Source organism: Equus przewalskii, chromosome 12 (assembly GCF_037783145.1).
Source record: "Equus przewalskii isolate Varuska chromosome 12, EquPr2, whole genome shotgun sequence".
Classification (NCBI taxonomy): Eukaryota; Metazoa; Chordata; class Mammalia; order Perissodactyla; family Equidae; genus Equus; species Equus przewalskii.
In genome coordinates, this window is record NC_091842.1 from 29,818,781 (window position 1) to 29,832,916 (window position 14,136).

The 14,136-nt window shown below is 50.8% G+C and overlaps 1 protein-coding gene across 2 annotated transcripts in view; it reads left to right on the forward strand.

Moving 5' to 3' along the window:
* Positions 1-14,136, forward strand: part of ABCC6 (ATP binding cassette subfamily C member 6) — a 56,954-nt gene that overhangs the window by 30,596 nt on the left and 12,222 nt on the right. For both annotated transcript variants that reach the window (XM_070566662.1, XM_070566663.1), the window contains exons 18-24: positions 573-740; positions 1,189-1,363; positions 2,698-2,773; positions 4,558-4,678; positions 6,390-6,597; positions 11,754-12,064; positions 13,801-14,000. In XM_070566662.1, the coding sequence (XP_070422763.1) occupies positions 573-740; positions 1,189-1,363; positions 2,698-2,773; positions 4,558-4,678; positions 6,390-6,597; positions 11,754-12,064; positions 13,801-14,000 (1,259 nt within the window). The remainder of the gene's footprint in view (positions 1-572; positions 741-1,188; positions 1,364-2,697; positions 2,774-4,557; positions 4,679-6,389; positions 6,598-11,753; positions 12,065-13,800; positions 14,001-14,136) is intronic.

Sequence of the window (14,136 nt, forward strand, 5' to 3'; positions counted from 1 at the left end):
CCCCTGCCTTATTCTTCATAGCACCTTCCACTGGGCAATGTATTTCCCTTGTTTGCTTATTGATGACCCCCTCCCCATGTTAAAGTGAAAGATCCACAAGAGCAGGGACTGAGTTTTGTCATGGCTCTGTCCCCGGAGCCTGGAACACTGCTGGTAGATAGTAGCCATGTGGTGAATAGGAGTGGAATGAGTGAATGAATGAATGCATGAAAATAAGGAATGAAAACCTCCCACTGGATCAGTTAACAGAGGAATGACTGGTGTCCTTGAGGAAGGCTGTTGGTGGGGAAATGGGAACAGAAGCCAAACTCCGGTGGAGGGACCAGGGAGTGGGAGGCAGAGAGAGTGGACGTGGGGCATGCAGACGCCTCCTCCAGGCAGCCTGCCTGGAAGGGAGCAGGGCGAGGCTGGGGGATGTTGGCTGGAGAGCACGTGTTGACAGCTGGGACGTGGCCCCGGGGCACAGGCGCAGTGAGCTGTACTTCACGCTGAGGGGCAGACGTGGCCCCCGTCGCACCGGCTTCACCCAGCAGCCGTAGACTCGGGTCCCTGTCCCTCTCTCGTGGCCACAGGGCATGCATCTCTCTGGAGGCCAGAAGCAGCGGCTGAGCCTGGCCCGGGCCGTGTACCGGAAGGCCGCTGTGTACCTGCTGGACGACCCCCTGGCGGCCCTGGATGCCCACGTGGGCCAGCACGTCTTTGACCAGGTCATCGGGCCCAGTGGGCTGCTCCAGGGGACGGTGCGTTTGGGAAAATGTGTCAGAGAGCACAAGGCAGAGACCAAGAAAGTCCTCTGGTCCAGTCCTAACCCAAGGCCATCTCACCCCACCCTCCGAGAGTCCGGTTTTCCCCTTTGTAACAGTCAGCTTTGCTGTGACAATGCTACATAACAAAAGACCCCCAAACCTTGCTGGCTCACAACAGCAGTTACTTCTTGCTCACAAATCTGTGGTTAAATGACCAGCTCTGCCTCCGGTGATCGGCCAGTTTCAGGTGACCTCTGTGTCTTCTGGTTTCGAGACACAGGTTGAAGGCTCCCCTCTATAACTCTGTGGGGACATGCTGTTTTCAGGAAGTGCAAGAAGGGGAGCTGTCCCTGCTCAGAGCCCAGGGACCCTGCCCGCCCCTCCCCCAGTTCTGGAAGACCGGTCAAGCACACGAGTGTGACTTCCACCCCTTCCTGCCCAGACACGCATCCTCGTGACCCACGCGCTCCACGTCCTGCCCGAGGCCGACTGGATCGTGGTGCTGGAAGACGGCGCCATTGCAGAGATGGGTTCCTACCAGGAGCTTCTGCGCAGGAAGGGGGCCCTGGTGTGTCTTCTGGATCGAGCCAGACACCCAGGAGCTGGAGGAGAAGGAGGTAGTGACTGGGCTTTGCTGGGTCTCTGTGCCTGCCTCTGCCATCCACGGAGAGAAGGCTCCGAGGGTCCCAGTGGCATGAGTGGAGCGCTCCGGCTACACTCCCTGCAGGCCCAGGCCTGGAGGCGGCCGGCTCTCCCAAGAGGCCACCATCCCCTTCATAGGAGCCAGTGGCACCGACCACAAGCCAGGGGCTGTGCTAAGAGCTTTGATGAACATACACTGTTTCCTTTGATCTTCACAACACCCCATGAGACACATATGATTATTGCTGCCATTTTACAGATGAGCAAACTCCGGCAACAGAGTTAAATAATTTGCCCGAGGTCACAAGATTAGAACTTGGGTGCATTCAGTTCCAGAGTCTCTGCTCCTAACTGCTAAGAGACTGAGCGAGATGGCCATTTGGTGCCTAGAGGCCAGGAGGCCCCGACATGCCAGCGAGGGCCGCTGAGCATCCAGAGAAGGCAGTGCCCCCTGGAAGAAGGACAGTGTCCTGGAAGCGGAGTTGCCGATCCCAGCTGGCCCACATGCATGATAAAGATCAGCCCGTGCACCTCACGTACATTCACTCACTTAATTATCACAGTGACCTCCTGAGGTCACTACTGTAATTACCCCCATTTTACAGAGGAAGGAACTGAGGCCCAGAAGTTAGGGAACTGGCCCGAGGTGACGTGGCTTATGAGTGGCACCGCTGGGGTTTGAACCTCAGCCACGGGGCCCCAGAGCACGTGGGTTTTCATCACCAGCCTGTACACGGCCCCTCTGTGACAAAGCAAGGACTCACGGCCGGGTGCCCCTTGTCCCTTCTGAAAACGTCTGTCGAGCACTGGCCCTCCCTGCCGAAAACCCTAAGTGTTGATTCACGGGGGCGGCGGGGGGGCCACCCTGGAGCTTGGAGATGGAACCACCCAGCCTGGGGGGTGGTCACGGGGCAGGTCCTTCCTCGGGGAGAGGACATTCGAGGTGGGGTGGGAGTTAGCCAGAAAGAACATTCTGGGTACAGTGAACTGCTCATGCGAGGCTGTCGGGGGAACCCGGAGCATCTTGATTTTGTACGGTGTTTACTGATGTTTTCCAGCCCCAAGTTCATAGCAGATACTCGATTATATTTGCTGAATGAATGAATGAATGAATGAATGAGTGAGTGAATGAACGAATGAATAATGTTCCTGGAAGAACCCGGGGAGGATTGGGAGAGGTTGCGGGAGGCAGATCAGAGGAAGGGGATGCTCAGATGAGTTAAGGCCTTCCAGCCGGTGGGTGGCAAAGCCAGCAACCCGACCCTGAGGTACTGACCCCCGTTGTGACGAGACACCCTTGACTTTGCAGAAACAGAGCCTGTGAGCGGTGGTGAGCATCCCAGAGGCTCCCCTGGAGGCAGGAGGCCTGTGGGTGGACCAGAGAGGTGAGTTCGCCGTGGTGCTGAGCACAGGGAGGGCCCTTGCTGAGGCTGCAGCAGGGCTACTGGTCACCTGCATCTCAGGCAGGCAGGGGGCAGCCGAAACTGTTATGCATTCAGTCCCTGCCCGATACCCACCAGGGGACTCAGCTGCGGGAAATTCACCAGCAACTATTTGACAATCAAATGGCCAAATTGGTTAAGCCCCCAGATGTCCTGTTCACAGAATGACCAGTTTGCCCTCAAATGTGATGAGTGCCTTAATGTTTGTCAGATGGTCTCATTGCTCAGTGGGGCAGGGCTGGGTCCCAAGAAAAGTCCTTTCTGTAGTTGTTAATGACCATGCCTGGCCCTGTCATTCACGCTTGGACAGGATTGCCATGCACAGTGCTTGAGTCTACACACATGGCGTCACTTGGGGCTGCTGAGAGCACGTGGTGGGGGGCGTCGCCCGGAGGAGGCCCCCTGTCCCCTTCTCTCTAGCCCCCTCCAGCCAGGCCACAGCTGGACTCACTGTGGGGCTGTCCGCAGTAGAGGGACCCGGCCACACGGTGCTCTCCCTTGTTTCGGAACGTGACCTTGTAAAACAGAAAACAACAGACCACTGGGCACCAGGCAGCGTGAGCCTAAGTGCCAGCTGTTGGGAGAGAGCAGGGGGACATCGAGGGGTGTCGGTGCCTGGGGGGAAGATGAGGTTGGACACAGCCCCTCCCCGTCCCAGCTAGCCACCCAGAGCACTCCCGGCCCACCCACTGCACTGTCCCACTCGTCCTCACAGCGCACAAGAACCCTAAGTAAGATCAGATAGACAGATATGGAGATAGAGAGAGAGATAGATGGAAATGGATGGATAGATAGATAGATAGAAAGATGATGGATGGATAGATTGATAGATGATTGATTGACAGATGATGGATATATAGATGATAGAGAGACAAATAGATATAGATAGATGAATATATGGATAGATGATAGATAAATGTAGATAGATAGATCCAGATAGATGACAGGATGATAAATGATGGATGGATAAATGATAGGTTGCTTGGTAGATAGATAGATATAGATAGATAAATGATTGGTGGAAGGATAGATGACAGATTGGTTGGTAGATAGATGATAGATTGATGGATGGATAGATAAGTGATTTGATTGATAAAGAGATAGCGAAAAAGAGATAGATGAATGAATATATAGATAGGTGATAGATTGATAACTGATGGATGGATAGATGATAGATAGACAGACACACATAGATTATCCCCATTTTACAGCTGAGGAAACTGAGGCACAGAGAGGGTAAGTCAGCTGCCCCTGATTGCACGGTTAGCAGATGGCAGTTCACATTTAGGGTTAAGTCGGCCCACTCAGCCACAGAGGAAAGGAACATTCCAGAAGTCTTCAACGTCTGAACTGTGCAAAATTAACATCCTGCCAAGCTGGACTAAGAAACTTGAGGGTAAACAGCAGGGGCTAATGGCAGTAAAGCTTAGGCCAAAATGAAAACCAAGTTGCACAGTTGGGTGAATCAGCTCATTTCGTGAAATGGCTTTGGAAGGACAGGAGTGCTCGACTCTGAGATAACAGACAGCGTCTAGCTGGGCGCCACCGAGGGAGGGGGTGGGCCCCGCACCTACTGGGCGCTCAGTATGTTAGTTGAATGAATGAACAAATGAATGAGTGGAGAATGTACCCCAGAGCTCAGTGGCTCCCAGTGGCCATGAGGCTTGGGCACACACACCCCATGGAAGGAGACACTGATTTGTGCTTATTTGACCTCTAAATGACAGGTCCAGGAAGATAGTCCCTGAGAAGGACAGCACCAGCTCAGAGGCCCAGACGTGGGTTCCCCCAGATACCCCTGAGGGGGCAGGACGGCCAACAGGAGAGGACAGCGTGCGGTATGGCAGGGTAACCGCCAGATGCTCCCTCCCCTCCACACCCACTGCCACTGCCACTCCCGGGGGCTCAAGACCTCCCACCAGATACAGCACTGGGGCGGGGGAGACTCACCTTTATTGAACACCTACTATGTGCCAAGTCAGGTGCTAGACGATTCATGTTTCTTAATGCTCACAACCACCCTAAAATTAGATGAGGATAGCGTCATCTTAGAGATGAAGAAACTGAGGTCCTCAAGAGTTCAGAGACTTGTCTGTGTTCCCACAGCTAACCAGCGACCAACCTGGGACTCAAATCTAGGTCAGTCCGAATCTGAAGCTTGTACTGTTTCTTTCCTTCTATGCTACTGTGTCCACCCATCCACCCACCCTTCCACCCACCTACCAACTCATTCATTCATCCATCCACCCACTTTTCCACCCACCCTGTCCATCCTACTCACCCATCCGCCTACCTACCTATGCACCCACCCATCCATCTACTCACCCATCTATTTACTCATCCATCAACCCACCCATCCATCCACCCATCATCCATCTACCCACCCATCCATCCACCCATCCATCCATCTATCCATCATCCATCTACCCACCCATCCATCCACCCACCCATCCATCTACCTGTCACCCTTCTACCCACCCATCCATCCAGCCACCCATCTATTTACTCATCCATCCACCCTTCCATCCATCTTTTCGCTCACCTATCCGCCCACCCTCCTACAGATCCACTTATTTATTCATCTATCTATCCATTCATTCCTCCATTCGCCCAACCACCCATCATCCCACGCAACTTTCCACCCACTCCGCCACCCAGCAAATATTTACAGAGCCCCCATTATGTGCCAGGTAAAGTCTCTGCCCCCATGGAGGTTGCATGCTAGTGGGAAGAGACAGGCAGCACACAATTAGGCTAATAAGCAAAGTAATATCAGATAATGATAAATGCTATAAAGGAAATAAAGAAGGGCAATGAGATGGAGACCAACCGAGGGTTGGGGGCCTGCTTGCATAGGATGCTCCAGGGGTGGCATTGGACCTGAGCCCGAAGGATGTGAAGGAACCAGCCGTGGAAGGAGCAGGGGGAAGCACATTCTGGGCAGAGGGAACAGCAGGTGCAAAGGCTCTGAGGTGGAAGGGAGTTTAGGGTGCCAGAGAAAAGAAAGAAATCCCACAAGGCTGGCAGATAGTGAGTAGGGGGTAGGCTGGGAGGTGGACTAGAAGTCTGGAATTTCTTCCAAGAGCAAGAGAAAGCCATGGCAGGGCAGCGCCAGCAAGGTGGGGTCAGGTCGATGTTTTCAGAAGTTCCCTCTGGCTGCAGCTGTGTGGAGAACTTCAGATTAGTAGGAGCCGGACTTTAAGCAAGTGGCTTAACTTCTCTGTGCCTCAGTTTCCTTATCTGTCAGGTGGGCATTATCATGAGGGTAGAGACACATGCCTGTCCCATAGTAGGTGTTCAATAAATCACTCCAAAGCAGGAAAGTGCCACAGCCATGAAGGCTCCTGGGCGTCCTGGGGGTCCCCCAGAGGAAGGGGGTCCTGAGGTCAGCTGCGGCCAGTAGGGGGGATGGTGCCCCAGGTGGGAGGGGCTGAGAGGACCTGTGAGGTCTCCCTGGTGGCTCCGTCTTCCCCGTTGGCGGGTTTGGGGAGCCTCACCTGGCCCTGCCCCGCCCCCAGGCCCTCTCTGCCCGCCTGCATCTCCCCTGTGTGTGCTCCAGGTGAAGGCCGCCATGTACCTGACCTACCTCCGGGCCGTGGGCACCCCACTCTGCCTCTACGCGCTGTTCCTCTTCCTCTGCCAGCAAGTGGCCTCCTTCTGCCGCGGCTACTGGCTGAGCCTGTGGGCGGACGACCCCACGGTGGACGGGCGGCAGACGCAGACGGCCCTGCGGGGCTGGGTCTTCGGGCTGCTGGGCTGTCTCCAAGGTACCCTCGCCCGCCCGCCTCAGCCTCCATCCTTCCCGCTCCCATCTCTGGCTCGCCCCGTCCTCCCAGAACATCTGTGCAAGCATCCTGGGTCCAAGCACGGACTGGCATCCTTAAGGTGGGGCCGAGGGGAGTGGGGGACACAGCACATCCCTCCTTCTCTGGAACCCTGTGAGTCTCTCCCGGCCTCATCGGCAAAGACAGAATCATGACCCCCAGGTCTTGGGGCAGCTGAGCCCTTAGGTGGGGACAGACAGGGCGGGTCAGTGGACTTGGACCCTCCCCCCACACAGAGGCAGCTCCAGGGCCTGACCGCCGGTGACTGCCAGCATCCCCACCCCAGTGTCCCACGCTGCTGCCACTCCCCCACCCCAAACGTCCAGACGAGCTGGACCTCTGCCCTCACGTCGCCACCAGCATCACCTCACAGCTTTTAGTCCTTTTTTAAAAAACATTCATTTTTTTAGAGTTGTTTTAGTTTGCAGCAAAATTGAGCAGAGAGTAAAGAGATTTCCCATTGCCCCTCCATCCCCACACGTGCACAGCCTCCCGCATTATCAACGTCCCCCCACCAGAGTGGGACATTTGTTACGACTGATGGACCCGCACTGATGCGTCCTAGCCACCTAAAGCCCACGGCTTACATCAGGCTTCGCTCTTGGTGTTGGACAGCCTGTGGGTTTGGACCAATGGATGATGACATGTATCCACCACTATAGATCATCCAGAATACTTTCACTGCCCTAAACGTCCGTGTGTTCCATCTGGTCATCCTCCCTCCCCTCGGACCCCCGGAAGCCACTGGTCATTGTCCTGTGTCCACGTTTTGTCTTTTCCAGAATGTCATAGTTGGCGTCATACAGTCTGGAGCCTTTTCAGACTGGCGTCTTTCACTTACTAACATGCATTTAAGGTTCCTGTGTGTCTTCTCATGGCTTCCTTGCTCATTTCTTTCGAGCACTGAATAATATCTCAATGCCTGGAGGTACCACAGCTTATTTTCCCCATTCACCTACTGCAGGTCATATTGGTTGCCTCCAGGTTTGCCATTATGAATAAACCTGCTGTAAACACATGTGGGCAGGGTTTTGTGTAGACATAAGTTTTCAGCTCCTTTGGATAAATACCAAGGGGCGCAATCGCTGGATCGTATGGTAAGAATGTGTGTTTCGTTTTGTAAGACGCCACCACACTGTCTTACAGCGTGGCTGTACCATGTTGCATTCCCGCCAGCAATGAATGAGCATTCCTGTTGCTCCATGTCCTCACCGGCTTTTGGTGTTGTCAGTGTTCTGGATTTTGGCCGTTCTAATAGTTGTGTAGTGGTATCTCACGGTTGTTTTAATTTGCATTTCCCTGATGACATGTGATGTGGAGCATCTTTCCCTGTGCCTTTTTTTTCCATCTCTGTATCTTCGTCTGTTACATTCTTTGCCCCATTTTTCAGTTGGGTTGTCTATTTTCTTATTGTTGAGTTTAAGAGTTCTTTGTATATTTTGGATCACAGTCCTTTATCAGATGATATCAAAGTTTTGCAAATATGTCTCCCCAGTCTGTGGCTTGTCTTCTCATTCTCTTGACAGCGTCTTTCACCAAGCAAAAGTTTTTTATTTTAATGAAGTCCGTCTTATCAATTATTTCTTTTACGCCCCGTGTTCTTGCTGTTGCATCTGAAAAGTCATCGCCGTATCCAAGGTCATCTGGGTTTTCTCCTACGTCATCTTCTAGGAGTTTTATAGTCGTAGGTTTTACGTTTATGTCTGTGATCCATTTTGGTTTAGTTATAAGGTCTGTTTCTAGATTCTTTTTTTTTTTTGCGTGTGGATGTCCAGTTGTTCCAGCGCCATTGGTTGAAGAGACTCTCTTTGCTCTGTTATTTCGCCTTTGCTCCTTTGTCAAAGATCAGTTGACTATATTGATGACTATTTCTGGGCTCTCCATTCTGTTCCATCCATCTATCTGTCTGTTCTTTCACAAATCCCACTGTCTTGATTCCTGTAGCTTTATAGTAAGCCTTGAATTTAGGTAGGGCCGTTCCTCCGACTTTGTTCTTCTCCTTCTATATTGAGTTGGCTATTCTGGGTCTGTATAAACTTTACAATCAGTTTGTCAGTGTCCAAAAAATAACTTGCCGCGATTTTGATTGGGATTGCAGTGAATCTGTTGATCAAGTGGGAAAGAACTGACATCTTGACAACACTGCGTCTTCCTGTCTATGAACATGGAATATCTCTCCATCTAGTTCTTTGATTTCATTCATCAGAATTTTGTCGTTCTCCTCATATAGATCTTGTCCTTATTTTGTTAGATTTATACCTAAGGATTTCATTTTTGAGGGGTGCTAATGTGAATGGTATTATGTTTTTTAATTTCAAATTCCACTTGTTCATTGCTGATATATCGGAAAGTGATTGATGTTTGCATGTTAACCTTGCATCCTAAAACCTTGCAATAATTGCTTATTAGTTTCAGGAGTTTTTTTGTCAGTTATTTCTGATTTTCTACATAGACAGTCATGTGATGTGCAAACAAATGCCGTTTCATTTCTCCCTTTCCGCTCTGTATACCTTTTATTTCCTTTTCTTATTTTTATTGCATTAGCTACGACTTTCAGTAGGATGTTGAAAAGAAGTGAGGGGACATCCTTGCCTTGTTCCTGAGCTTAGTGGGAGAGCATCATTCTCACCATTAAGTTAGCCATAGGTTTTATGTAGACGTTCTTCGCTAAGTTGAGGAAATTCTCCTCTATTCCTAGTTTACTGAAAGTTTTTTTTTTTTTTAATCATGAATGGGTGTCGCGTCTTGTCAAATGCTTTTCCTGCATACGATCATGTGATTTTTCTTCTTTAGCCAGTCAATGTGATGGGTTACATTAATTGATGTTCAAATATTGAACCAGCCTTGCATACCTGTGATAAATCCCATTTGCTCATAGTGTATAATTCTTTTTATACATTGTTGGATTTAATTCACTAATATTTTGTTGAGGATTTTTGCATCTACGTTCAAGAGAGAGATTGGTCTGGAGTTTTCTTTTCTTGTGATGTTTTGCCTGGTTTTGCTATTAGGGTGATGCTGGCCTCACAGAGTGGGTTAGGAATTATTCCCTCTGCTCCTGACCTCTGAGAGAGATTGTAGAGAATTGGTATAATTTCTCCTTCAATGTTTGGTAGAATTCTCCAGTAAACTTTCTGTTTTGGGAGGTTATTAATTGTTGATTCAATTTCTTTAATATTTATGGACCCATTCGGATTATCTGTGTTGTCTTGTGTGAGTTTGGGTAGATTGTGTCTTTCAAGGAATCAGTTCATTTCTCCTAGGTCATCACATTTGTGGTCATAGAGTAATTCCTAGTATTGCTTTATTATCCTTTTAATATCCATATGATCTGTAGTGATGTCCCCCCTTTTATTTCTGATATTAGTAGTTTGTGTCCCCCCTCTTTTTTTCCTAGTTAGCCTGGCTAAAGGTTTATCAATTTTATTGATCTTTTCAAAGAACCAGTTTTTGTTTTCATTGATTTTCTGTTTTTCAATTTCATTTATTTTTACTCTAATTGTTATTGTTTCTTTTCTTCTGCTTTTTTGGATTTATTTGCTCTTCTGTTTCTGTTTTCCTAAGGTGGAAGCTTAGATGATTGACTTTAGATCTTTCTTTTTTTCTAATGTATGCATTCAATGATATACATTTTCCTCTAAGCCCTGCTTTGACGGCTTTCCATAAATTTTGATAAGTTGTGTTTTTATTTTCATTTAGTTCAAACTGTTTTTAAATTTATCTTGAGATTTCTTCTTTGACCCATGAGTTACTTAGAAACATGTTATTTAATCTTCAAGTATTTTGGGGATTTTCCAGCTGTCTTTCTAGTTCAATTCCATTGTGGTCTGAGAATAGACATTTTATGGTTTCTGCTTTTTTAAGTTTGTTAAGGTAGGATTTATGGCCCAGAATGTGGTCTATCTTGGTGAATGTCCCATGTGAGTTTGAAAAGAATTTATATTCTGCTGCTGTTTTTGGATGAAGTTGTCTATTGATGTCCATTATATCCAGTCGATTGATGGCGTTGTGTTAAACCATGTCCTTACTGCTTTTCTGTAATGCCCCTCCTTACCCCTGACAATTTTTCTTACTGTGAAGGCTGCTCTATCTGAAATTAACATAGCTACTAACTACATAGCTATAGCATGCTAAGTATATAACTATATGGCTCAAACTAGTTTAAGCAACAACTGAATTTATTAGCTTATGAGACTGGAATCCATTAGTAACTGGCTTCAGGTATGGCTGGATCCAGGGGTCCAACTGTGGCTGTCAGAATGGCTTCATTTTCTCCCTCTGTGATAGCTTCCTATCCAGGCAGGCTTCTCCCCCAGTGGTTAGATGGTATCCCACAGATCCAGCTTGACCACCTCAAAAAACAGAGCATGTCTTTTCCAAAAGTTCTAGCAAAGTCCTAGTCTCTCTCATTGGCCCAACTTGGGTCATGTGTTCATCCCTGAACCAGTCACAGTGGTTTGGACTGGCCAGGGATGAAATTTGCCCCACCTGGAGCCAGGTAGTGAAGTTAGCCCTATTCCAAGCACCTAGGTTGGCATGGGGAGGAAGGAGGTATCTTAGTTTCCGAGGGCTGCCAGAAAACAGATTACCACAAACCAGGTAGCTGGAGAGAAATTTATCCTTCCACAGTTCTGAAGCCGGAAGTCCGAAATCAGGGTGTCAGCAGGAAGGGTTCCTCCTGAGGGCCCCTCTCCTGGCTTCTCGTGGTGGCTGGGGGTCCTCAGCATCCTTGGCTTGTGGTGCATCATGCCAGTCTCTGCCTCCATCTTCACATCACCTCCTTCTCTGCATCTCTGTGTGTCTTCTCCTCTGATAAAGACTCAAGTCATTGGATCTAGGACCCACCCTGAATCCAAGATGATCTTGTCTCAAGATCTTTAACTAATAACGTCTGCAAAGACACTATTTTCAAATAAGGTCATGTTCTGAGATCCTGGGTGGACGTGAACTGGGGAGGGGACGCTCCAGGGTGATGCCATCAAGGGATAGTCAGGGTGGCCAGATCATAAGAGGGCACCACAGGGCGGTGGTGGGGACCTGCCCAAGACCCCACAGGAGGCTCCCCAGCCCTCACGCTCTGACCCTCTCTCTCTGCCCAGCCATCGGGCTGTTTGCCTCCATGGCCACAGTGCTCCTGGGGGGCATCCGGGCATCCAGGCTGCTCTTCCAGAGGCTCCTGTGGGACGTGGCGCGGTCACCCATCAGCTTCTTTGAGCAGACGCCCGTGGGGAACCTGCTGGCCCGCTTCTCCAAGGAGACAGACATAGTGGATGTGGACATCCCAGACAAATTCCGGTCCTTGCTGGTCTACGCCTTTGGACTCCTGGAGGTCAGCCTGGTGGTGACGGTAGCGACACCGGTGGCTGTCCTGGTCCTCCTGCCCCTGCTGCTCCTCTACGCCGGGTTTCAGGTACGGAGAGGTTGGGGCGGCTCCTGGGGCCAGCGGAGGTCACCTCAGCCGGTCCCCTGTCTCTGGGCAGGACAGTATAAGAGGCGGAGACACCACAGTCTAGCACCTGTGCTCATCTCTGTGTCCCCAGTGTTCACAGCCAAGTTCTTAATATCTGACGTTTTATCCTGCGGCTGCCGAAATCAGCTTCCTCATCTTTCTCCAATTATCTGGAAGCCAAGAAGGCAGTGCAAACTCTCAAAGACTGTTATGTTAGGCTAGACTCTTTCTGTCGCCAGAGGCAGGGACCAGCTTACATGAGCTGAAACAAAAGAACAGAGTTTCACGGCCTACGCTCCCAGGGTGCAGTGGGCCAGCTGTCACCGGGCCCTGGTCACTCGCTCCATCTCTTCACTCAGGGGTTCTCGGAGTGTGGTCCCCGACCAGCAGCATCAGCATCACTGGGGGCTAGTTAGAAATGCACATTCTCAGGGCCCTGCCCAAGACCTGCTGACTCAGACGCTATGGAGGGGGGCCCAGAAATCTGGGTTTAATCGAACCCTCCAGGTAACTCTGATGCATGCTGTTTGAGGAACACTGGCTCAGCTTGGCTTGGCCTAATTTTGCACACACTCTCTTTCCAGGGGGCCCTCACGGCATCGCACCTTAGCAACCCCCGCACAAAGAAAGCTTGCCTGCAGCTCAGCATTCGTATATCAGTCCCAGGGAAGATGCTGATGGGCCCTTGATGAGCCTTGCGTTCACCCCTGAGCTAATTACTGTGACCAGAGGAATCACTTACTCTGATTGGCGGGGCTGTGTGGTGCCACCACCCCCACGGTCAGGTCCCATGATTGACAGCACCCCCCCTGCCCCGGCTCCCGGAAATCAGAAGTAGAAAAAACATGGTGGTCAGACAAAAACCATGGCCCCCGCTGGCCCCCACCACCAGCCCAGGTCTTCTCTCTGTCCTCTTGACTTGGGGGAGGGACTGCTCCACCGAAAGCCTGGGAGTCAGGCAGAAGTGGGTTTGAATCCAGGCCCCGCCGCTTGGTGTCTGCAGAGGCCTGAACCAGCGGCTTCATCCCTCTGAGCCTCAGGTATCCTGTCAACCGCGACGGACACTAAGGTCCACCTCACAATTACTCAGATCCTATTTGTCAACAGCGTGGCACACAGCCCGGGCGTTCACAAACATGAGTTCCTCTCTGGCCGCCAGTACACACAGTCTGCAACCTCAAACCAAATAGCAACACATATTATCTGTGCATCACTGTGTTCCCAGCACGTGGCATGGAACCCTCGCGTGAAATGAACAGACTCGACTCGGCCAACGGCTGTCCTTGCCCCTGAGGGTTTTGTTCCCGCAGTGACTGGCCATAAGTGAAACAGGCGGCCTTAGAGCTGGGAATGAGAACTTCACACTTCACTAGTGGTTTCTCGATCCTGACAGTCCATTAGAATCAGGCTCTTTAAAAATACCAAGGTCCAAATGACACCACCAAGGATTCGGGTTCAATAGTTGTAGGGTGGGGGCATTGGAGGTTTTTGAAGCATCCCAGGTGATTTTAAAAAGAACCATGGAATTCTGATTCTGCAAGGAAGTTGGAGCCCAGAGAGGGGAAGCAACTGGCCTGAGGTCACACAGCAAGCTGGAAATAGAGCCTGATCCATGACCCTGTACTTGCGGCTCCCTGTGCTCCTCAAACCACCTCTCTGTGTCTGTGCCTTCTCCCTCCCCATCTGTCCCACCCCAGAGCCTGTACGTGGCCACCTCGTGCCAGCTCAGACGCCTGGAGACGACCAGGCATGCGTTCGTGTGTTCCCACGTGGCCGAGACGTTCCAGGGCAGCGTGGTGGTCAGGGCCTTCCGGGCCCAGGGCCCCTTTGTGGCTCAGAACGACGCACACGTGGATGAGACCCAGAGGGTCAGTTTCCCGCAGCTGGTGGCAGACAGGTAGGAAGGGGGCAGAGAAGAGCCTGTAACGCGTCTGTGTCCCCAGAGAGTGAGCCCTAAGGACATACTGTGTGGCCAGAGAGGTCAAACGGCCTGGCCAAGGTCACACAGCAAGTCAGGGATGAAACTGAGGCTA